This window comes from Durio zibethinus, chromosome 18, assembly GCF_047325235.1.
Source record: "Durio zibethinus cultivar Kanyao isolate XHJ-2024 chromosome 18, ASM4732523v1, whole genome shotgun sequence".
Lineage (NCBI taxonomy): Eukaryota > Viridiplantae > Streptophyta > Magnoliopsida > Malvales > Malvaceae > Durio > Durio zibethinus.
The window spans coordinates 18,504,593-18,527,188 of NC_143179.1; the positions used below are offsets into that span (position 1 = coordinate 18,504,593).

Here is a 22,596-nt window from a genome sequence, read left to right on the forward strand (position 1 = left end):
TCTGTTTCACAGAAAATGTGCAAAGAGGGGCAGCTGTAGACACCCAATTGGGTCCGGGCCCGGATCAATTGGGCCTGACCCAGATCATTTGGGCCTGGCCCAAATGGGCAAGGCCCAATTGAATTTTTACCCGTATTTTTTATTTTTATTTTTATTTTTTTTTTTCTCTCTTGTGTATTTTATTATTTATTATTATGTATTAATATATGTATATATATATATATATTTTTTCATTAGAATAGATTTATATGTATATAGTTATATATTTATTATTATTATATTATTATTCTTATCTTTTTTTTAATTATCTGTTCTGATTTTTTCTGATTTTCAGATATTATTTGAAAATTTTTTATCTTTTGATTTATCTTTCCAATTATCTAGATTTTATTTTAATTTTATTTTAATTTTTATTTTGGAGGGCTAGGATTCAAAGTTGAAGACTCCCACTTTGAAGGGGAATTCAATCAGAAGAGTCCAATTGGATTCAAAGACTGAATTCCCGTCCAAAGAGGAATTGGGATTGATCAGAAACTCCTGATCAATCCCTATAAAAGGGACCCCCCTGGAACAGTCAAGAACACACAAAAAAACAGTAAGCTAGAGCTACTGATTTGAGAAGCAAAGGCGTAGGGAAGAGTATAGAAGGCTAGGAAAAGGTTTAGGAGAGTTCCAGAAATTATCAGAAATTTTTTGGGGATTTTTTCGAAATTTTTTTTTCTGGGAATTTCTGGAAAATTCCAGTTTCCGGTTGAATTTTCCGGCCAACATTGAAGTTTCCGACGAAAATTCCGGCCAACATTGAAGTTTCCGGCGACCAGCCCAGTTTCCGGCGAAGAATCCCAGAAACCGGCGAGTTTCCGGCCAACTTCCGGCGAAAATACCCAGATTCCGGCGAAAAATTCCAGAATCCGGTGAATCTTCAACCGGAGTTCTTCGGTTTTCTAGAGAGAAGGAAGAGAAAAAGGGAAGAAGAGAGAGAGAGGGAGGAGCGTTCTGCCGAAAAAACGAAGGGGATTGCCTTTTATACCCTCCCAAAACGACGTCGTTTTGGCCTTAAGTAACTCAGAGGATCCGCGCGTTTTGCCGAACCCGACCCGACCCGGGCGTCGACCCGCTTTCTGACCCGCGCGTTTCAGCCCCTCCGAGCCGAGCCGAGCCGAGCCGTTCTTCCCGAGCCGCTTCTCCGAGCCGTTTTCTCTTCCTTGAGCCGAGCCGAGCCGAGCCGCAACCCGAGCCGCTCCAGGTTTTTTTTTTTTTTTTTTTATTTTTTTTTTTTTTTATTTGACTTTGATTTTGATCTTGATTTTTTTTTTTCTTTTTTCTTTAATTAATCCGACGATGGAGCCTCTGCAAGTGAAACAGTAGTTTTTCTTGCATACTCCTGAGGTGAGGGAATTTTCTCAATTTTCTGCTAAAAGTATTAGAGTCAATTGAGAATAATTTTCGATAATTAATTAATTGGTTGATCTTGATTTTTCTTTAAATAATCCGACGACGGAGCCTCTGTAAGTGAAACAGTAGTTTTTCTTGCATACTCCTGAGGTGAGGGAATTTTCTCAATTTTCTGCTAAAAATATTAGAGTCAATTGAGAATAATTTTCGATAATTAATTAATTGGTTGATCTTGATTTTTCTTTAAATAATCCGACGACGGAGCCTCTGTAAGTGAAACAGTAGTTTTTCTTGCATACTCCTGAGGTGAGAGAATTTTCTCAATTTTCTGCTAAAAGTATTAGAGTCAATTGAGAATAATTTTCAACAATTAACTACTTGGTAAAATTTTAAGGCTTTTGGATAACACAAATTTAAGCTGGTACCATCTTTTGATGGGCGTTGTGAGGGTGCTACAACCTTCCTCACACGTAACCGAACTCCCGAACTTTGTTCTGGTTAGCAGACCTGAACCTATTCTTTTAGGGACCCTTAAACTTAGGTGTTCCCTGAAAGGACAGATTCTTTAGGTGGCCAATCGCACCTAGATAAAAAAGATTGGTGGCGACTCCCTGAAAATCAATGTCTAGCGATAGATCCCCGGATCTAGACGTTATGACAATATAGATGGAGTTAACTCGAGTGGCCTGGATGGTTTGAATGTATAAATTGATAGTAAAAGAGTTGATGTCGGTTTAGACTGACTATTTTTGCCTGCAATAGTATAACCAAACCCATCTAATATGGCTCATGCTCGAATAATGGCATATATTTAATAGTTAACGCTTTAAACATAACCACTAGCCAAGATATGACCAAAAAAAGATACAGTAGTCGAGATTCACTACAAAATATTGATAATGTTATTACTATTAATATCATATAATTAAAATTGACAAATTAATAAAAAACCTTAAAATGTTTTAATTTCTAACTTACTGAATCACTTGTATGTGTTGTATCAATCGACTGAGAATGGAATCTGTATTAATATTTTGGATTTTGAATTTGAAAGTGTGAAATAATTATGAACCAAGCATTGTAATTGAATGAACACTTTTCGGTCTCTAACATCTCCGACCTCAATGCTAAACTGACATAATGTGTATATCCCATCGTTCCTATACTGGTTCAGAAAGCTATATACATCATCATACTAGTTGAACAATGGTCTTCGTTGAGTACAAGACGAGGATAACAGTCTCTGTGAAATAGTCTGTACAAAGCTGAACTGGTCTAAAACCCTCTCCGAGTGATATGGCTCTAAGATTATCCCACACTTGATACATTCAGTAAAAAAAGCAATGTCATACAAATGATGTACCTCTCGTCTATCAACATTCTTATGCACTAGATGTTTCTCTCATATTTTGACGTATGAGGCTTAGCACATGTCCAATACTATCAACCTATCCAAGCTTTCATGTAAAGCAGACAATGTATCAGCATAAGTATAAGCCGTCCATCATCGGGCATATGATAAATCATCTGAGTACGTCAAATCAATGGTTGGGCCCAAGATGGAAAGTACTACAAATTCACGCTTATATGAAATACTTAAGTAATATTTAATTAAATAATTATAGATATAACCCATAAAAAATAAATCAAATAATTATAATATGTTTTTAAATAATTATAACTACATACCTAATAAGTATTAGATATCCGACAATCTGATACATGTGTACCCTGCTCATAATCATAAGTTGCCTATACAAGTAAATAAGGCTAGCCATCCCCTAAGCATACCTCCTAGTAACAATGAGGTCTTCTAATAAAGGTAAGTACGCTATTGAGATTCTCGTCATAGTCTTGTCATAAAATAACATACTCTCTATCAAATATAGTAGAAAAGCCAAGGATGTACGTGCAATCACCTTATCATTTGATGCATTAATGGCATGCCTGAAGGTCTTATCATTTGATATATTCATGGCATACCTGAAGGTCTTATCATTTGATATATTCATGACATACCTGAAGGTCTCACGCAGCCAAGATAGCCGAATAATAGATCTTTTACCCAATTCGTTATCTCTTATAGCATCATCATAAGAAACTCCAAGTAACCTTAACAGTAATGTGTTCACCTTGTGCATCGTCAACAAATGAGGCACTGTAATCAAGGTCTTAATGGTCAATATGTGGATAAGGATAAATATATTACCCAACGTGATAGTCATATCATCGAATGGCATATCAAATGTATTAATCTTCGACTACCACCTCTCAACAAAAGCAAAGACTATTATTATGCTCATTGTATGATAGGTAGTCGATGAGTGAAAACAACCCTAACTGGACCACATGGGTTCAGATCTTGCTATATGCATCATCTAGATGCCATTACTATAACTTCGACCCGTGGTTAATCAACTTCTACGGACCTCGCTCCTATAATAACAATAACAACAACAAAAATATTAATACAACATCATCAATATCAACATCATACATAATATCATCATCAATAACAATCAATTAGGGCATTCTAAATATATAAACTAGCACGATTCGTATTATATAATTTGAGTGATTACTTGACCATTCCAAATTTGAAATATAACATGAAAAGCAAAATTTTATATAATGAAGGTATTAATCAAACTTCCTAGAAATGACTCCATTGTGATGCTCATTAATGGTGAAAGTTAAAGGCTCAACTTAAGGAATGTCATCAACCAAACGGTCCTTCAACTCATTATCCCCCTACTCACCATTTCTTCTCAGAGGCAATCAGACACCTCTAACTTAGGCTATCATTAGCTCCAGTACCATTGCCTTGGGTAAAAGCCATATCTGTAGCAAAACACAACTCATTAATTTAAAAACTCAAAAATAAATTTACAAAATATATTAATTCATGTAAAAATTGAATAAAATTTATACAATACAAAATGGATCTTTAAGTTTTTTGGAAATCCATTTTCAAAAAGCTTTAAGTTCTCTCGAAAATGGATCTTCGAGAAGACTTATGCTTTCTTAGAAATGGATTTTCAAAAGGCCTTAAATCTTCTTGGAAATAGATGTGTGAAAAAGTTTGTGTCATTTTAAAAATAGATTTTCAAGAAAACTTGAAGCCTCTTGAAAATGAATTTTGAAGAAGACTTGAGGCCTCTTGGAATGAATTTTCGAGAAGGCTTCAAGTCTTCTAAAAAATTCATTTCCAAAAAGCTCATAGTATTCTTGAAAAAACATTTATGAGAAATTTGAATTCAATCGAAATTCTACTGTAAACCCTATTTTATTTCTATAAGAATTTCAACCAAATTTTAACCAAATTAATTAAAAAGTAAGCTAGAAATCTTACCTTTAATCAATGAAAAACTAAAAAAAAAAAAAGTTGATTTGGGGTTAGTTTGATGGATTTAGAGTTTTTTTTTTTTTCTAATTGAAAATGAAGAGAGAATGAAAAAATAGAGTGAAAGGGTAGGAAGGAAAAAAAATAGGTTGTAAGGTATATTTAGTAAAAATAAAAAAATTTAAATTTAAATTTGTGATGTATTTAATAGTAGGATGTCTAAAATAAAAATAGAATAGTAAATAAAATTCCCAAAAAAAAAAAAGTAGATGAAGAATAAAACAAAAAAGAATTTTAGAGAGAAATAAAATTCATTTCATTTGAATATAACTAAATGAATACAATTCTCCGCTTTGACTTTTCGTAAACAGCTAATAGAATGACAACTGTATCCAAGGTGCTCGATGAAAACCTACCCTCTACCTTCGCAAAGAATCAAAGATAGCATAACAAAAAAAAAAAAAGATTTAAAAACGGGCCTTTCATAGCAGCCTTACAAGTCCAATACTAAATCCAAAAGAAACACAAGAAAACAGTCCAATAACTGCATATGTGGCCCGTAACAGATTCCGTTGGCCCCACCTCGGCGAAGGATTCGGATCAAACGCACCAGAAAAACCCGGATGATTTGAAGAAAATAAACTGCAGCCACAGATGTTGGCGGCGTCTGCTGCGACGCAGAATTTCCCATTGTTGGTTCATAGTAATCCCATTTATGGGATCTTATTAAGAAGCCAAATTAGTCCATTGGCGGCGGTGGGGGCTACGAGCAAGATGGCTGCTTCTTCTTTGCCAACGGTGCGGACGAGCCATGTGGATGTGGTGGTGGGAGGGATTGAGAGGGCAAATTCCTCATTCCAAGTCTGTACGAGGCAGCAGGTCAAGGGCTACAATGGTTCTATCTAAATATACAAATTGTGCAGCAGCCAAGGGGCCGGAAGATGTCAGGGGACAAATACGACTGGGGCTTTTTTTGGGTTCCCATCATACATTTGGTATGGTTTTAATTTGTTGTCCATTGTGAATTTTAGATTTTGTTTTTCAAATTAGATGTTCTTTGGCAATTTTTGTTAGATATTTGAAGCTGTAGGATGGATTTTACTCTGTTTTTCGAATTAGTTGATATTTATAGGTGGATAACGAGTTAATTTAAAGAGTAATGATAACGATAATAACCTATGTTATATGGACTAGAGATCCATTCTCAGATTCCGGTATGTCACTGACTTGGGCATTCGAAATGTCTTGTTGTTTGTGTAATCACTAATTTAAACCCAAATCACTTTCTTTCTACAAGGGCCTCTTCCCTGCATTGCCGCTGCTGGTATTTCATCTATAATTTTTTTACACACAAGGGTCTTTTACTCTTTGTAGAACTTTTCCAATATCATTTTTCTGGTCTGTTAAGTTTAATTTGTTTCTGAGTTAAGGTGTTTCTCTTTTGTTTCACTTTGAGGCTTTGGCTTATTGTGCAATTGGAAGCCTTATTTGCATTAAATGGCTATTGTGACCTTCATTCAGGGTTACTTATTGAATGGTCAATCATCCAGTTATTGCTATATTTGGATCTAAGATTTTTTTTTTTTCCTTTTCTGAATAATTTTTCTTTTGTATTTCTTAATTTTGTTGCAAAATTTCACCTTCGCCCTTGGTTTTTCTGGCGTCAATTATGTCAAATTTTATATTTTGAAGCTTTAGTTTGTTTAAAAGGTTTAGTTTAAAGAAAATGCTTTTGCTTGGGAAGCATTTTATACTTTATGTTGTTTTATTGCCATTACATCGCTTGGGCTCCATATTTGTAGATGATTTGCAGCTGAGTTTCAAGATGTTCATGCATTTTTGGTTTGGGAAACATTTCATGATCATTTGCTATGGAAAACTTTGATGTTTGACAATGATTCTTATGGTTTAGATTTTAAAATTTTGCTGAGCTCAAATAGAATTTGGTGAACCAGGACCTTGGCACTTCTTATCTTCTTCTTCAGATACGAGTTTATAAGCAATAGCAACTTTCAGATTTCCTTTCTTAAATTTTAGTTTCTTTATTTCTCTGGCATTACTGTTTTTCTTCTGTTTTGAAATTTCCTTTTATTATATCAATTTTTTTCTTCCATCATTTACTATCTAGAGATCTTGGGTAAGACGATGAATGTATTTAAATTATTTACTTTAGATTATGATCCTCTATACTTATGGTTCAATGATTACATTTTGAATACACATGCGGACATGCCTCCTCAAAAGTCAGTATTCTGCCCAAGAAAAGATCTACTTGTGTCTAATTTAAATATCTTTAAGGATTTCTTTTATTCTAATTTGGTATTCTTATATAGCATATTATCTGTTTTCTTTCCCGCATTTATGAATGATTGATTGTTGAACTTTGACAGTATTCTATAAACAGTATAGAACCCAATATTTAATATGAAAAAATAACTTTTAAGAAAGCCCCAAGGCCTTTTTTTCATAAATTGACTGGTTTTAAGTTACTAGCTGTAGTTTCCTACTCAAAATATATGTCTTGATTGGGGCTCATTTGTGTCGTAATTTATGTACCCCATTTTGATCCCTTGCTTATGGGATGGTGTTTCTCTTATGCTTTTCTTACCAAGTCAGCCTGGTTACAATATGAAACAAATTCCAGTGGTCTGGATTTCTCTCTCTCTCTCTCATGCTTTGTGTGTTATTTATTTCATTCCATCTTTTTTTTCTTTTTTTTTTTTGGGGGGGGGGGTGGTGGCGGGATTGGAGTAGTGGTGAATGAGAAGAACTTTTGCATGTTGGAGTAGCTGAATAAAGACAATCAGCATTACCTTTAAAATTTGTTAGCTACATTCTAGAAATTCCCTTACCCCTGGAAATATATATATATATATATATATATTAAATTTAGATGGGAATATAAATGATGCAATTGGAGATCAATCTAATATCTTTTTCCTTATATTTTTCACAAAATTACTATAAATGGTGTAAAGTGTAAACTGTTCAAAATAATTCTAGTGGACTTAAATAAATCCCAGGATGGAAGTTAAAACCAGCTTTATAAGTTATAGTTTTAGGGGCATCATTTTTAGTTATACAGCTTATGCTTCTACATAAAACCATAGTGCTGTTAGAGACCAATCACTGAAATTTAGTCTGGCAGTATATTAGGATTGATTTATAACCATTCTTGCATGATCCTTGCCATTAAGTTTCTGTATTTTATGCAGAAATCCAGGATGCTTTCTAGCTATGCTGAAATTACGATCCTAGGACTGAAGAGATGTTGAGCTGCTGTCCTTAATGTAGTAGAAATCTCTTCCTGACATGACTCTGCTTACTGAACAGTTTATCTAAGATAAATTGTATTCAAATAATTAATAAAAAATTGGAAGATAAGTTCAGTTGATTCATATAGTCATCTTAAATGAAATCTAGCAAGTCAAGGTTCAAATAATAACATTTGTAATCCCTTATCTCTTTTTTATACCAAAAAAATTAACTGAAGGAGCGGAATCATACATTTTTTCAATTGAATCTTTGCTGCTGCTCGAATAGTTCTACAGTACTCTAATTATGCAAAGGAAATTAAATAATTATGCTTTAAAACATTATCCTAAATGCCCTCCTCACTGGCTAAATAAGATCATAATGTCAGAGGAACAATTTACGTATCCAAGTTTTACTTCTTCCTTTTCTTGGGAGGCTGCAGGGATTCCTCATCTTCATCTTCCTCATCCTCATCTTCATTTTCTACTCCTTCAACATCTTCCTCATCCTCTTCTCCACCATATTCTTCCTCCTCCTCCTCATCATCATCATCATCTTCATCCTCTGTGTCTTCACCATCCTCTTCATCATCTTCTTCTTCTTCCCCATTCTGTTCTTCCCCACTTGCACCACCTCCTGGTCCCTTCTTTGGGTTGTTGTCACTGTTAGGATTGTTGCCATATTCCCCACCTTCAGAGGACAGCTCCTCTTCACCATCTCCAAACTCACCATCCCCAACATCATCATCTTCCCCATCAGCATCCTCTGGCTTAGGCTGGTTTTGTGCATGGTCTCCCTTGACTCTAGGTTTGTTGGTCAGCAGCAACCCAAAGGAGTTCTGAAACCAATGTCAAAAGGATGCATTCACAGAACAGGTTAAGCAGAAACTACATAAGCAAATTACACTGAAGATTTTTTGTACCAACAAAACAAAAAGTACACGATTTTCACTTGCATTTTTACTGATTGTTGCTATTTTCAAAACTGAAACTGAACAAACTAAAATTCAAAGTATCAGACTCTGCTTCTTTTGCAAATTGGTCCGTTGTTCCTTCATAAAATCTTTAAATTTTTTAACTTCGGAAACTCCAATCATCTTCGAGCACTATGAAAGTAAAAGTAAAAGCATCAATTCCGGTAGGCATCTTTGAACAGAGACCAGAAAACCCGTCTTTAGACGAAGTGAGGGACAACAAAAAATTCAACTTTTTTTTTTCCTGTTCCTGATGCTTAGAAGCAAATGATATGACAACCAAACTTGATGGTTAAAGGAATATGCTCTCACTGCACACTGAAAACGAAATACGTTTTCTTCGCTTTGGCCAGAAGAATCGGACTCCACCATTTTCGTCCCTTTTCATAGTCCAATCTAATAGTTTTAACAGTGATTTTCCAAGAAAAAAATCTCCATAGAACTTGGCTGTTTGTGTTGTTATCCCCTGATCATGTAAGAAAATTTCCACCAAACCTAGGTGGTAGTGGCACGGTCCTCCCCAAGTAAATGTATTGTTTTTTACTTGTCAAAATATTTTCGCATAAAGTACGATTACTAAACCATTCCAAATAAATAAAGACAAATTTATAGTTTCAAGTTTGATAACTCGAAAAAGCTTCATAAAGAATACTACAGTAATAGCGCGACGTGGCATCCTATGATATTACAAGGATATTATTCAAGGAATATGCGATTTCATAACAAGAAGTTTGTCTTTTTGTGTTTACAAAACAAGACAAGACAAAAAGATTCAGTATACTGTGTTCCACGTGTGACAAAACTCAAAACTACAACAACATAATTAATGTTTTTGTCTGCCCCCCCCGAAGCGTAAGTTAGCAAATAAAAAATCAAAGGGACATCAACACGGGACGGCGCACGTTAGCCTTCCCAACACGCCCCAAAAAACTCGATTTGCGATCCCAGGTCGCCGAAAAAAAAAAAAGTCAAGTCCCATCAACAATGGCGCATGTTAGAGATATCTAGTGCGAAAGAAGAAACGATAATGCAAATTGTTCTTTCTTGAAATCAATACTCTAACAAGAAAACCATGAAACTAGTTTTTTTTTTAAAGATAGTATAAACAAAAAAAAAAAAAGGTCGTGCTGTCCAATGACAAAAGAAAAACAGCATTCCTAAAAAATGGATGCCCTACAACAGCACATTCTAGCACTGATCTAAAGGAAAAATCGATAACACCGCAGCAAATAATAGCATAAAAATTAAAGAAAGAAAAAGAAGGGAGAGGAAAGCAAGAGCTAACCAATGAAAGGCCAGGTTTTATGGCGCAAGATAGCATTGAAGACAAACTATAAAAAGACAATTAAAAAGTAATAAAAAAGGAAAGCTAAGTTTCGTATTGATGTTACCAGAGCCAAGAGGTGAGTTTCGACCAGAGCCGATAGGAACATGGTAGCTAGCGTTTCAGCGGCGCACGTTAGCGCGGCGTAACTAACCGCAACTGTCATTGAACCCTGGTCAGTCACCATTTTCACGGCCAACAATAATCTAAAAAGAGGATATTTTAAAAAACAAGTAAGTTGCACAGAAAAGAAGCTGTACCGTTGGATCTAAACTGAAGCTGTGTAAGCCGTTAGATCTGTTACTTTATTGTACAGAGTATAGTACAAACTACGAAACATTAAGCAAAATTTAGAAAAGGAAAAACAAATTTTCAACAAATTATGAAAATAAAGAATATTTCTCCAACAGTGCAAAAAAAGTTGAAACAAAGATGAAATAGCGAGAGTTACACCAAAAGGAAAATAAAATAATAATTGTAGAAAATAAAATAAAAAAGGAAAGTTCTTTTAGAAGGAAAAAGAGAATAAAGCACTATCAGTTACGAGCAAAACTCGGCGGCCGAAGTGGTATTTTCGTAAATGAAGATATTTCTCAGGCGAAATCAGAATAGCTAAAATTACTTAAATTTAAAGAGATTCGGAAGGGAAACGTACCGGGAAACGGAGATCAGAGGGAGGAGATAGTAGATCTGAGGATTTGAAGGACTAAAAGCAAAGGAAACGACCAAAAATAGAGGCGTTCATTGTGGACCGTCCGATGGTGATCAAGAAGACCTGGGATGAGAAAAGATATAGGGAGAATAATCACGCAGAACCTAGGGGGAGGAGAGAAAGTGTGCTTGGAAGTGACTACCGTAATTTTTCCCAGTCAGGAATCGGGCTGGGCGGGCAGCATACTCATTCTCATGTAAAGAGATCGTTGAGTTCAGGGCTGCCCGGCATTGCAAGTAGGGTCAAGGACAGGCGTTATTAGAGGTAAGGTAATACTCTTTAATTAATTCAACTGTTTATTTTTTGCTGTTATTTAATTAATTATTAAAAAAAATTGGCTTTTTCGTTTAAACTCACTGAGGTGGCCTTTTCTTCTCGATTTTCATTGGCTAGAAGCTAACTTCAAAAAAGTATGAAAAAAAGGTTGAAAAACGATTTGGTTTTTTTTTTTTTACATGTATTCATATGATTCTTAACTATATAAAGATCTTTTTATTATATTTTATTTGATAAAAAAAATAACATTTAATAAATCTACAGTTCAATTCTTAATATATTTTTTAAAATTTAATATTAATAATTTCCATTTTTATCTTTAAATTGTGGACACCCTTCAATAAAAAAAACAGTTTAAGAAAAATATTTAATCTAATGGCTGACCTATAACATTTTCTATTTTATAACTTAATAATTAGATTAAAAATATTTTTCTTCTTTTGTTCTTTCTCCTTGTTGCCAAAGGAAATGTTAGTAAATATTATATTTTTGTCGTAAAATTTGAACTCAAGTTTTGTAAATTTTAGTTGTTGATTGTTTCCCTTAAAATTTTTTTTTTAGCACTCTCAGGAATGTTGGATAACCTTTTCTTATTAATTTTGCAAAATGTATTTACACAAATTTCATATTCCTTACAACTTGATTATTGGAATGTTTTAAAGGGCATTAGACATTTTAACCATAGGCTTTTTCATATAATTGCATGATTATAGATTAAAGAACAAGATAATTATTTAATATACTAATAATGAAACTTTTTAATTTTATTATAGGTATTAAAATGATGATATTTATATTTATTTTTAAATTATTTTTTTTATTTTTGAATACATATTAAAAATATATATGTTATAATTTGAATTCTGTTTATGAAATTAAAAATTTTCATATGATAATTTTTTTAATAAAATAATAGAGATGATTTTTTTACCATTTTAAGAAGTGTGTGGGATATATTATTTTTATATAATAAATATTTCATCAGCTTTGGACAGATTAATTTATTCCAACCCATTATTAGAGCCAGTGCATAATGCGTTACCATATATGCCTAAGTGATAAGGAAATTAGGACCAAGATTTCTTCAGATTTGAACGGCAGCAAAATTTCTATTTAACAAAATATTCTCTAGCGGGTGGCGTAGGGTTGGTTGTAGAAGTAAGCAAGTCAAAGGGACAGATTTGGGCCCAATGTGTTAAGGGGCCAAAGTTAATCAAACCCAAAATTGAGAAGTCAACCCAAAAGGACTACATAAGTATTGTTATAGTTAATAAAATTAAAGTGCAATAAAAATGAGGGATTAGTTCAGTACATATAATTATTTTTAAAAAATTATATTTTATAAATTTAAATTATAAATTTGATAATTTAAAATATGATTTATTGACATAATATGAATTCAATAAAAAAATAAAAGTGATATGATTTAAAATTTTAATAATTATATATATTTAATAAGATTAAAAATATATATTTTATATTTTTATATTGATACAAATTATGATAAATAATTTTAATATAAAATAAAATATAAAAATTTTAATATTTTATATAACGCAAATAAATGAATTATCAAATATTTTAAAATTCAAAATTTATAATTTTTTCTTATTTTTACATTGCATCTTCCTTTATAAAAAAATAAAAATTAAATTATAATCACCCAAATTAAAAGTTTAATATTTTATTAACAGGTATTCGATTTGTTGACAATTCAATACTACCTTCAAATCTCTAAAAACAGAAATCTCAATTTCCAATACCATTTAAATTTGGTTCAATTACCAAATTTTTTATCTAAAAATCGTTAAAGGTAAAAACAAATAAAAAGTCAATAAAGCTTACCTGGATAAACGAAATAGTCTCTTTCTCTTCCTCGCCAACTCATTTGGGCTAATTAATAAAAGAAAAAATACTGGTGCATATAAAATATTTTTAAGGAGACTATTTTTTGTTTCGTTTGGTAGAAGTTTAATAATTTTCTTCTTGCTTTTTATTATAAAATAAATATAAAAAATCAAAAAATAAAAATGTATACCAAAAAATAAAAAGTACAATCATATATCAAGCTAAATGCATGATATAAGAATTAGATGATAATTATTATTTTCTCAATAAAGTTGTAACTTGAAGGTGGAAAAAGAAGTTATAAGAATTGAAATTGAAATTTTAGATTTATTAAATGTTATTTTTTAAAGTGATAATATAAATCAATTAAATTTAAATTTAAATTTATTAAAAAATTTGTTCAATTACACTTGGACTCACTTTTTTATTTTAAAATAATATAAATTACTTGAATTTAAGTATACTTATTTCTTTATTTATGTATAAAAATATAAAAAATTACCATTACAATAGTTTTAAAATTTTCGTTTTAAGAGTTTTTTAAAATTAAATATCTTTTACTATTTAAATTAATTTAATAAATAATAAGGAAATTGATATGTTTTAAGAGGTTTCCAAAAAGAACTCAAAAATTTTTTTTGTTATATATTTTTTTAAAATTTTTTTGGCGTTTTTCTTTTTTAAAAGGAAATTAAAAAAGTGAGAGTCAACCGTCATTTAACCTAAAATATTATTTAATATTATTTGAAAGACTATGATAATATATACAAAAAATTATTTTGCTCCTTAACTAAACAGAAAGAAATTGTAAAGGCCGAATTGCTGGACAAATGTTAAGCAATGAGGCCCTCAATTAAAGCTAATGAATAGTAAAAATTAAGAGGTTACTTTTAGCTATTGTACTAATACGATACCCGTGCTTCGCGATGGGTTTTTTATTTGGCATAATTGAAATTTTAAAATATATAAAATTTTTATTTAATTAAAAAAATATTATATGAAAAATAAATAATTAATATAAAAATTTATGTATAAAAAAAATATAATATATAAAATTTATTGAATTGATTACAATTTATAAATTATACATATCACATTTTTATAAAAATAACTTCATGAATCATAATTGGATAAAGATAATTATTAAGGGAATATGTCCATGTATTATTGAGATTAAAAAACTATATCTTTTACAAGACAAAAAGTTGATTTACAGTTACATGAGATGTACGTTTAATTTTTTTCTAAGACATCATAAACTTACAATTTTAAGATTAATTTATAAAAAAAAAATATTTTGATTCATTTTTTAAGAAATAATAAAAGTATTGGCATGCATTTATAATAACTTTTGTTAAGTCATATGTCAAATCTCTTTTTATTATTCATATATTTTGTTCTTCTATCTCTAACCTTATTTGACTCCACTATCCACAGTAAACTATAGGAACAAAATTGATGGGAGAGGGAATTGTGCCTTAGAATGTTGGCAACCATCTTGATGCCAATACCATGATACCGCTAAATCAAAGGCTTGTTGGCTCTATCATTCACATGTTTAAAAAGTTATCATTTGTTCGTAAATTTCAATTTCTTTAAATGTCTTTTATTATCTATATCTCCTCCAAGTATTATATTCCAAGACAATGAATAACACTTGGCACTTTATATAAAATTTGTATGATTACATTTGAAAAAAAGGTTTAAAAATATTTTTTTCAATATTAAATATAACTATTATCAAATTCAAGAAAATTAAATATTATACTAAAAAAAGACAAATATGCAAATGAATAGAAAGAAAAATGAATGCTGAAAAATTAAGCCTAAGCATTTTTCATGCAACACTTAGCAAAAAGATCAAAGCTCTATGATAATATATCTAAGATCAACTTGGTAGCTCTTCTATCTTAGTTTTTTTTTCTTGCTGACAGTTTTTACTTATAAATTCTGAAAATAAATAAATAAATAAAAAGACTAAATATTAATTAGTTAATGCAAAGTTTTACCAAACTCATGAAACCAAAATTTCATCAATATTTCACTCCAATCAAACATAGAACAACTGCACATAGAAATTTTTTCATTTATTCCAAGTTTTTTTTTTTCTAAATTGGAAACCTTAGCACACATAAAACCAATACTGACAAAAGACTGAAAAAGTATTGTATGTTATAGCTACCAATCCAAAGCATATTACTATTTGGACACATATAGGTAAAAAAGCCTATTGCCAATAGTCAAGATTAGTATTTGATAAGCTATTGAGAAATAATCTTAGAAAAAAATATAAATAAAATAGGAAAGAGTTGAGAAAATAGATATAGCTCTCAAAATCAATTGCATCTAACCATCATTTGTGTCTATATCAAGGTTCAACATCCAAGCCAATGCAAAACATGAAAGATACAATAACAGAAAACAAAAAGTCAAGTTGGATGGAGAATTTTACCTATTGAATAAGCATCTTGGTATGAGAACTCATTTTCTTACATATCGAAGCTATCTTTGAAGATTTAGAACCAAAATTAAAAGCATGTGAAAGAGGAGTAATTGATTTTTTCAATACTTAACATGCATTATCTCTTGAACCAATAGTCAAAGCTAACAAACCTATAAAAAAGTTATCAAATTGATTACTGAAGCCTTGTGTTTAATTTCTTATTTCCATGTGTGCGTAACCATTTGCAAATTGTTCGATCCTTTTCTGATAAAATTCACACACTAATGCAAGAGACAATCGAAAAAAATAACATGACCATTAAAAGCACACAAATTCTAGTATTGAAATATATATTGTGACTAATGAGAAATATCTTCATCTACATTTATAAGTGAGCTTGGTAATTAAAAATAATAGTCTAAAAATATGAGATCTGAAGCACAATTAATCGGTTTTAATTCCTTATGCAATTCTTGCAATAATGTAAATTACGACTAAGATAAAAAGATTTAGAAAAAGAGCAACTTCTTCTCCAAAAACTATGAAAGTTGCAATTGAAAACCTCAATAATCATTTTCTGCCATAATTGTGGTGCAACATACATAATAACTTGAAAGATTAGAAAGGAGAACTATTAAAAAATATTATTTAATAATTAAAAGATACATATTTTCTCATTTAAAGCCACAAGACAAATTTTGCCCAATGGACTCATTTCATTATATTGCCATTTCCAAAGCTTGTGAACAACATTTGAAGTAAGGGCCAAAAAAGCAAGGCCAATTTAGTATTAAAAAACCTTACAACCTATAATTAAGGATTGTTAACCCTTAACCATAGGGTATAAAAAAATCTAAAAGTTTGATAAAAAAATACAACAATTAGGTCTCTAATCATACCAAGTTTATATATATTCAACTTAGAAAGAATAAATTTGATTTTGCAACAAAATATAAATAAATAAAACTTACTAAAAGACAACAAAACCCAATCACGTTAAACATACACTAATTACATTAAAGCATTAATTAATCAAAACAAAACAAAATTGAAATATAAAAGTATTTTACAATATTGGGACTCTGAGAGCTTTCTGTTAATAGAAAATACCTTGAGCAAAAAAAAAAAACACCAATTAAAAAAAAACTTATAAAGGAAAAAAAAAAGAACATACAGGCTCAAATTTAAAATTAAAGGTAAAAGAAATTTTGATAGGGAGCCATAAAAAGCCATAATGGAGAAAGGAACTGAGAGAACAAAACATTTAGACTTCCAAATTTCAAAAGCTACTTTTATTTTCTTCTGTTGCTATTGTAAAGAATGTTCTGTAAAAGACATAGCTATATCAAAACCTTTCTTATCTTTTTTTCTAATCTCTGATAAAACACTAAAAAATGAAAACTTTATATAAAAAAAATATCAGGAATGATCTATCCTTTCATTATAAAAAAAGGACGGTTTAATTGATAGATATTCAATTTAACACCATCTCTTGTAAGTCTCACATTCATTTTGGTTTTCTTAATCACAAATAACTATAAGAACATTAAACTATTTTGTTTAATGACATTTATACTTGAAATAAGGAATAAAAGATAAGGAAACTTATACCTTGACCATTATACCAAAAAACCTTTTATAAATACTTACCTGTTGGATCTCCCTTTTCTTTTCAACTGTGAATGCCTGACTTCATTTAAGCATTACTATGTGATGCTCATTGATTACGTAAATGACATAATTATGAAACAACAATATCTGAGACCAAATTGGAATCGATAAAAGATATAAAACTATCAAAGCCTAATATCAAAGCCTAATATCAAAGTTAAGTTAGCTATGTTTTGGAGCTTGATGTCTAACACATAATTGAGCTACAATACATGCTATAGGTCAGCATTCTAAAACTCACATTTATTAAAATGTATTCAATTTAGTCTCTGCACGGATGGTTGCTGCAATCATTAAATCACCGTAACATCTCTTCTCCAGTTATTTAATAATAACTGCAAACTCCAACATGACTATAATGTCATAATAAAACCTAAATCAAACAATAATAAGATTACGCTACTTAAACTTTTAGCATATTTAAATCCAAAACACAAAAGGGTTGGAGAGGAACCTGGAATTAGTGATCTGCTATTCAACAATAACTTTTTTCTGGCTACGACACTAATAAGTAGTAGTCATGTTGGGTTCACTATATGACAGACTATGAAAGTAAAACAAAGAATAGATAGATAAATAAAATAAAAATTTATAATATCAAATTATAATATATATAATTTTGCTTGGTCAATGTTATTGAGCCAGACTTGGCAATAGAAAGTAAAAAAAAATACATCGAATATAATTTGACAACGAAAACACCAAAAGAAGCACAGCCTCATTTTCCTTGGTTTCTCATCACTTATAATAGGTTATCCATATATGCTTCCAACATAAATAACAAAAAAAAAAGGATCATAAACACGATTAGTTTTTAATCTCAGTGGAGAAAACACAGTTCATTAATATGTAATGCATGCACGAAATTGGCTATATATATTAATCGTAAACTAGAAAAACAATAAATGCAACAAAATACAGAAATATTATAAGAGATTTAGTTAGTTTTGTCTTAAAAGTTCAAGGACATACCAAATGTTCTCAGCAAAGTTCAATTGCTATAAATGGTGGGCAATTCAAGCTTAAAATCGTAGGACAATGTCTTTCCCTTCCATTTTCTACCATTAGTGGAGGCAAGTCTATCTTATCCCTATACCCTTTACCACTAAAAACTTCCACTATAGTTTGCATAGTCCTACAATGCCTAAATGTCTAAATCCATTATTTCCAACTAAAGCATGAGAGCTAAAAGGTAAAAACCAAGTATTCATTATAAAAGTAGCATGAATCTTTCTTTTTTCCAGGCAATGAACATTTAACACTAAACAATAACTATGATTCTTACATAGATTTAATTAGATGTGTTTTCAATTTTTCCTTGGATAAGTTCCTTGTCTTTTCTTTTTCTTTTTCTAGTCTTCAAAGTTACAAAAGAAGATTGTTGATTTTGCATTGAACGTGTTATGTGAAACATGTCTTTTTTCGTATGATATAGACTATAAATGTATGCACATAAGCATAGGCAATTTAAGCATAAACTTTAAATTCTATTTGCTATCCTAAAATGTTATTGAATTAGACTTGACAATACGAAACAAAAGGAAATAGATTGAATATAATTAACAAAGAAAACACTAGTAATGGGGTTCATTAATTAAATAATGATAAAAAATAACAAAGCTAGGTCAAAACTGTTAGGAAAATGGGGTCCAGTCCCATGTAAGTGGTTTTGGACCAAGTAAAGGCCATGGGCCTTGATCTTTTATTTTACACAGAGCCCTAGCTACTTAATAAAAAAAGAGGTGGGGTTGTTTTAGGTGTGTGTCAAAAACCAAGCAGAAAAAAAAAGAAAAGCCAGGAAAAACAGAGAGAGAAAAAGGAGAAGGGAGAGTCGGTTGAACGGAAGTCGATCCGTGGTCCGATTGAGTTGGAACCTTGTCAGGAGGTTTATGATTCAGAGTTCTACATTCTGAACGGTGAAGATCGGGTTTGAAACTCTCTAGGAACAAATCCATGGTGTATTTGTTGAGTCACTTATTTAGTGAGATTTCTCCAATTGTTTCTCTAGTTGTTGATTAGCTCTAGTTTTAGCTAGAGAAGAACTTTGTATAACTATTATTTGATAGTGAAGATTTTTCTGGTGGCCCGTGGTTTTTTTTTCTCTACACTGGAGGGTTTTCCATGTAAATCTTGGTGTGCTTTATTTTTTCTGCGTATTTGATTATTGATTGTTATCTATTGCTTCTATATTGTTGTGATTATTGCTTCAGGCGCAACAAGTGGTATCAGAGCGAGGGTTATTTTGAGACATCGATACAGAAGCAACCCAGGATAGAAGTAAATTCTGTTTGGGATCATAGAGGGTGATACAAGTTTCATGATAAAATTGATAGCATCGCATTATTCAATTTGAAAGCCTATGATGGAGGATCATTTATACTGTAAAGATTTGTATGAGCCAGTATTGGGTGATTCAGCTAAACCAACAGATATGAAAGATGAAAGCTGAAAGAAGCTAGGTAGAAAGACGTTGACTACAATCAGAAAATGGGTTAATATCAGCGTGTTCCATCATGTAGCGCAGGAGTCAGATGCTCACATTATTTGGAAAAAATTGGCAGCATTGTATGGCAGAAAAATAGGTATGAATAAAGTTATGCTTGTTAAAAAGCTTGCAACTTTGCAGTACAGGGATGGACAATCTGTTACAGAGCACTTGAGTGATTTTCAAGATATATTTAATCGGAAGACTACTATGGAGCTTAAAATGGATGATGAAATGAAGGTATTATTTCTTTTGGGTTCATTGCTAGACAACTGGAATACTCTAGTTGTGATTGTTTTTAATTCAGCTCCTAATTATAAGGTGACATTGAAGATGGCAAATGATAGTATGCTTAATGAAGAAGCAAGGGGAAAAGATGTAGACCCTGGGAATCAAGCTCTAGTTACAGAGAACAGGGGTAGAAACATCGACAGAGGTCAGGACCCAAAAGGCCGTGATAAGTCTAAACATAGATCCAAGTCTAGAGGTAAAGTGAAGTATTTCTATTGTGATAAGACAGGTCATATAAAATGAAATTGTAAAATCTTGAAGCAAGAGCGAAAAGATGAGAAAGGTAAAAGTTCAGATGATGGTAATGTTACAGCAGTGAATTCAGATAGTGATTCAGTTACTTTGATTTGTACACATGGTGATTGTAATTATGTTAGTGATCCAGACATTGAGTGGATAGTTGACACAGGAGTGACATATCATTGTGTTCCTAAGAGAGAGTTATTTATAACTTACAAAGCAGGAGACTTTGGTTGTACCAAGATGGGAAATAAAAGTGTGTCATAGATTGTTGGGATTGGTGATATTATTATACAAACTAGTACCGACTGCATGTTGACTTTGAGGGATGTCAGACACATTCCAGATATGAGAATGAACTTGTTTGCTATTAATATCCTTGATCATGAGGGATATGAAAGCTGACAAAAGAATGGATAGTGGAAGCTTCTAAAAAAATCTATGGTAGTTACAAGAGGAAAATTATGCTGCACAATGTATAAGACATGGATGTAATTGAACGGTAACCAGGTAAATACCATTGAAAATGATGCTTCAGCAAACTTGTGACACAGGAGGCTGACATACATGAGTGAAAAAGGGTTACAGGTTTTGGCAAGACAGTCTCTCATTCCTTTGACCAAAGGTATGTCTCTCGATTCATGTGATTATTGTTTGTTTGGTAAGCATCATAGAGTTTCTTTTCGTAAAAGTTCTCAGAGAAAAGAAAATAGATTGGAATTAATTTATTCTGACATATGTGGTCCTATTGAAGTTGAGTCATTAGATGGTAGCAGATATTTTGTTACTTTTATTAATGATGCTTCACGTAAGACTTGGGTGTATATGTTGAAATACAAAAGTTAAGTATTGCAGTATTTTTAAAAATTTTATACCATGGTTGAAAGGATGACAGGGTTACCTTTGAAGTGTATTCGAACTGATAATGGTGAGGAATACACATCTAAAAGCTTTGAAGAGTATTGCTCAAAGTATGGGATCAGGCATGAGAAGACAGAACTTAGAATACCGTAACATAATGGTATAACTAAAAGAATGAATCGCACCATTGTAGAAAAAGTCAGATGTATGTTGAGGATGACAACATTATCAAAGCCATTCTGGGGTGAAGCAGTCAACACAGCTTGTTATTTACTTAACAGGTCACCATCAGTTCCTTTGGGCTTTGACATTCCAGAAAGAGTGTGGACAGAAAAAGATACTTCATACTCTCATTTGAAAGTTTTTAGGTGTAAAGCATTCATGCATGTGCCGAAAGAGCAGATATCAAAACTTGATAGTAAAGCCACACAATGTGTGTTTGTAGGATATGGTGATAAAGAATTTGGTTACAGAGTATGGGATCCAATAAAGAGAAAGACAGTCAGAAGTAGAGATGTGGTCTTTCATGAAAACAAAACCATAACAGACCTTGAAAAAAATAAGAAGACTACACAAGTTACTGTTGAGTGTGATGTTTCAACATCGACAGGGATTCCACATGAAAGAGCCACAGATGGTGAAAATGAGCAAGAAATAAAACTTGAAGATATGAATGAGCCAACCACAGTTGGTGATGAGCCAGATGCTATTAGTTTTGAGCAGGGGGAGCAATCCTCTCTACCTGAGAGTGTTGAGCAGGGGGAGCTACCTTCGGCATCAAGTGATGTAGAGTCTCAGCCCAAGAGATCTACTAGAGAGCGTAGGTTATCTACCAGGTATCCAAGTTTAGATTTTATTTTAGTTACCAGTGAAGGGGAGCCAGAAAGCTTTCAAGATGTGTAGGCTACTTCAGATAGAGAGCACTGATTAAAAGTAATGAAAAAAGAGATGAAGTCATTGTGAAAGAATGGTACTTATGATCTTGTTAAACTTCTAACTGGAAAGAGGCCATTAAAGAATAAATGGGTATTCAAGTTGAAAAAAGATGGTGACAAACTAGTAAGGTATAAAGCTCGATTGGTAGTAAAAGGTTTTTTTCAGAAACCAGGCATCGATTTTGATGAGATTTTTGCTTCAGTTGTAAAAATGAGTTCTATTCGAGTGGTACTGGGATTGGTAGCTAGTTTGAATCTTGAACTCGAGCAACTTGATGTTAAAACTGCATTTTTGCATGGTAATTTGTAGGAGGACATTTATATGAATCAGCCTGAGGGTTTTGAAGTGAAAGGGAAAGAGCACTTAGTTTGTAAATCGAAGAAAAGCTTGTATGGCTTGAAATAAGCTTCGTGACAGTGGTACAAGAAGTTTGATTCTTTTATGGTGAGTCATAGCTATAAAAGAACAGCAACGGATTCTTGTGTGTATGTTAAACAATTCTCTAATGGTAACTTCATTATCCTATTATTATATGTTGATGAT

The 22,596-nt window shown here is 31.7% G+C and overlaps 1 protein-coding gene and 1 long non-coding RNA gene across 4 annotated transcripts; one reads left to right on the top strand and one right to left on the bottom strand.

Moving 5' to 3' along the window:
* The first annotated feature begins 5,144 nt into the window (after window positions 1-5,144).
* On the top strand, window positions 5,145-8,136 carry LOC149513808 (uncharacterized). The gene is made up of 2 exons (XR_016329954.1): window positions 5,145-5,733; window positions 7,954-8,136. It is a non-coding gene; the product is annotated as an uncharacterized LOC149513808 (long non-coding RNA).
* Window positions 8,137-8,221: 85 nt separating this feature from the next.
* On the bottom strand, window positions 8,222-11,260 carry LOC149513809 (uncharacterized). Of its 3 annotated transcripts, XM_089747796.1 has the most exons (4): window positions 10,946-11,260; window positions 10,551-10,619; window positions 10,358-10,449; window positions 8,222-8,831 (listed from the first exon to the last, which is right to left on the bottom strand). In XM_089747796.1, the coding sequence occupies exons 3-4, from the start codon at window positions 10,397-10,399 to the stop codon at window positions 8,406-8,408; spliced, it is 468 nt and encodes a 155-aa protein (XP_089603922.1). In that variant the 5' UTR covers window positions 10,400-10,449; window positions 10,551-10,619; window positions 10,946-11,260; the 3' UTR covers window positions 8,222-8,405. The 3 variants fall into 3 exon arrangements, with proteins under 3 accessions (XP_089603922.1, XP_089603923.1, XP_089603921.1); XM_089747797.1 differs by lacking the exon at window positions 10,551-10,619; XM_089747795.1 differs by lacking the exon at window positions 10,551-10,619 and having other exon boundaries at window positions 10,358-10,496; window positions 10,946-11,257.
* Window positions 11,261-22,596: the final 11,336 nt, after the last annotated feature.

What these genes read in the sequence shown, in the direction of transcription:
- LOC149513809 (XM_089747795.1), bottom strand. Translation starts at nt 10,477, where the DNA reads ATGGTGACTGACCAGGGTTCAATGACAGTTGCGGTTAGTTACGCCGCG. An exon ending in AAACTCACCTCTTGGCTCTG is followed by an intron (nt 8,832 to 10,357) that starts GTAACATCAATA and finishes CATTGGTTTCAG; the next exon opens with AACTCCTTTGGGTTGCTGCT.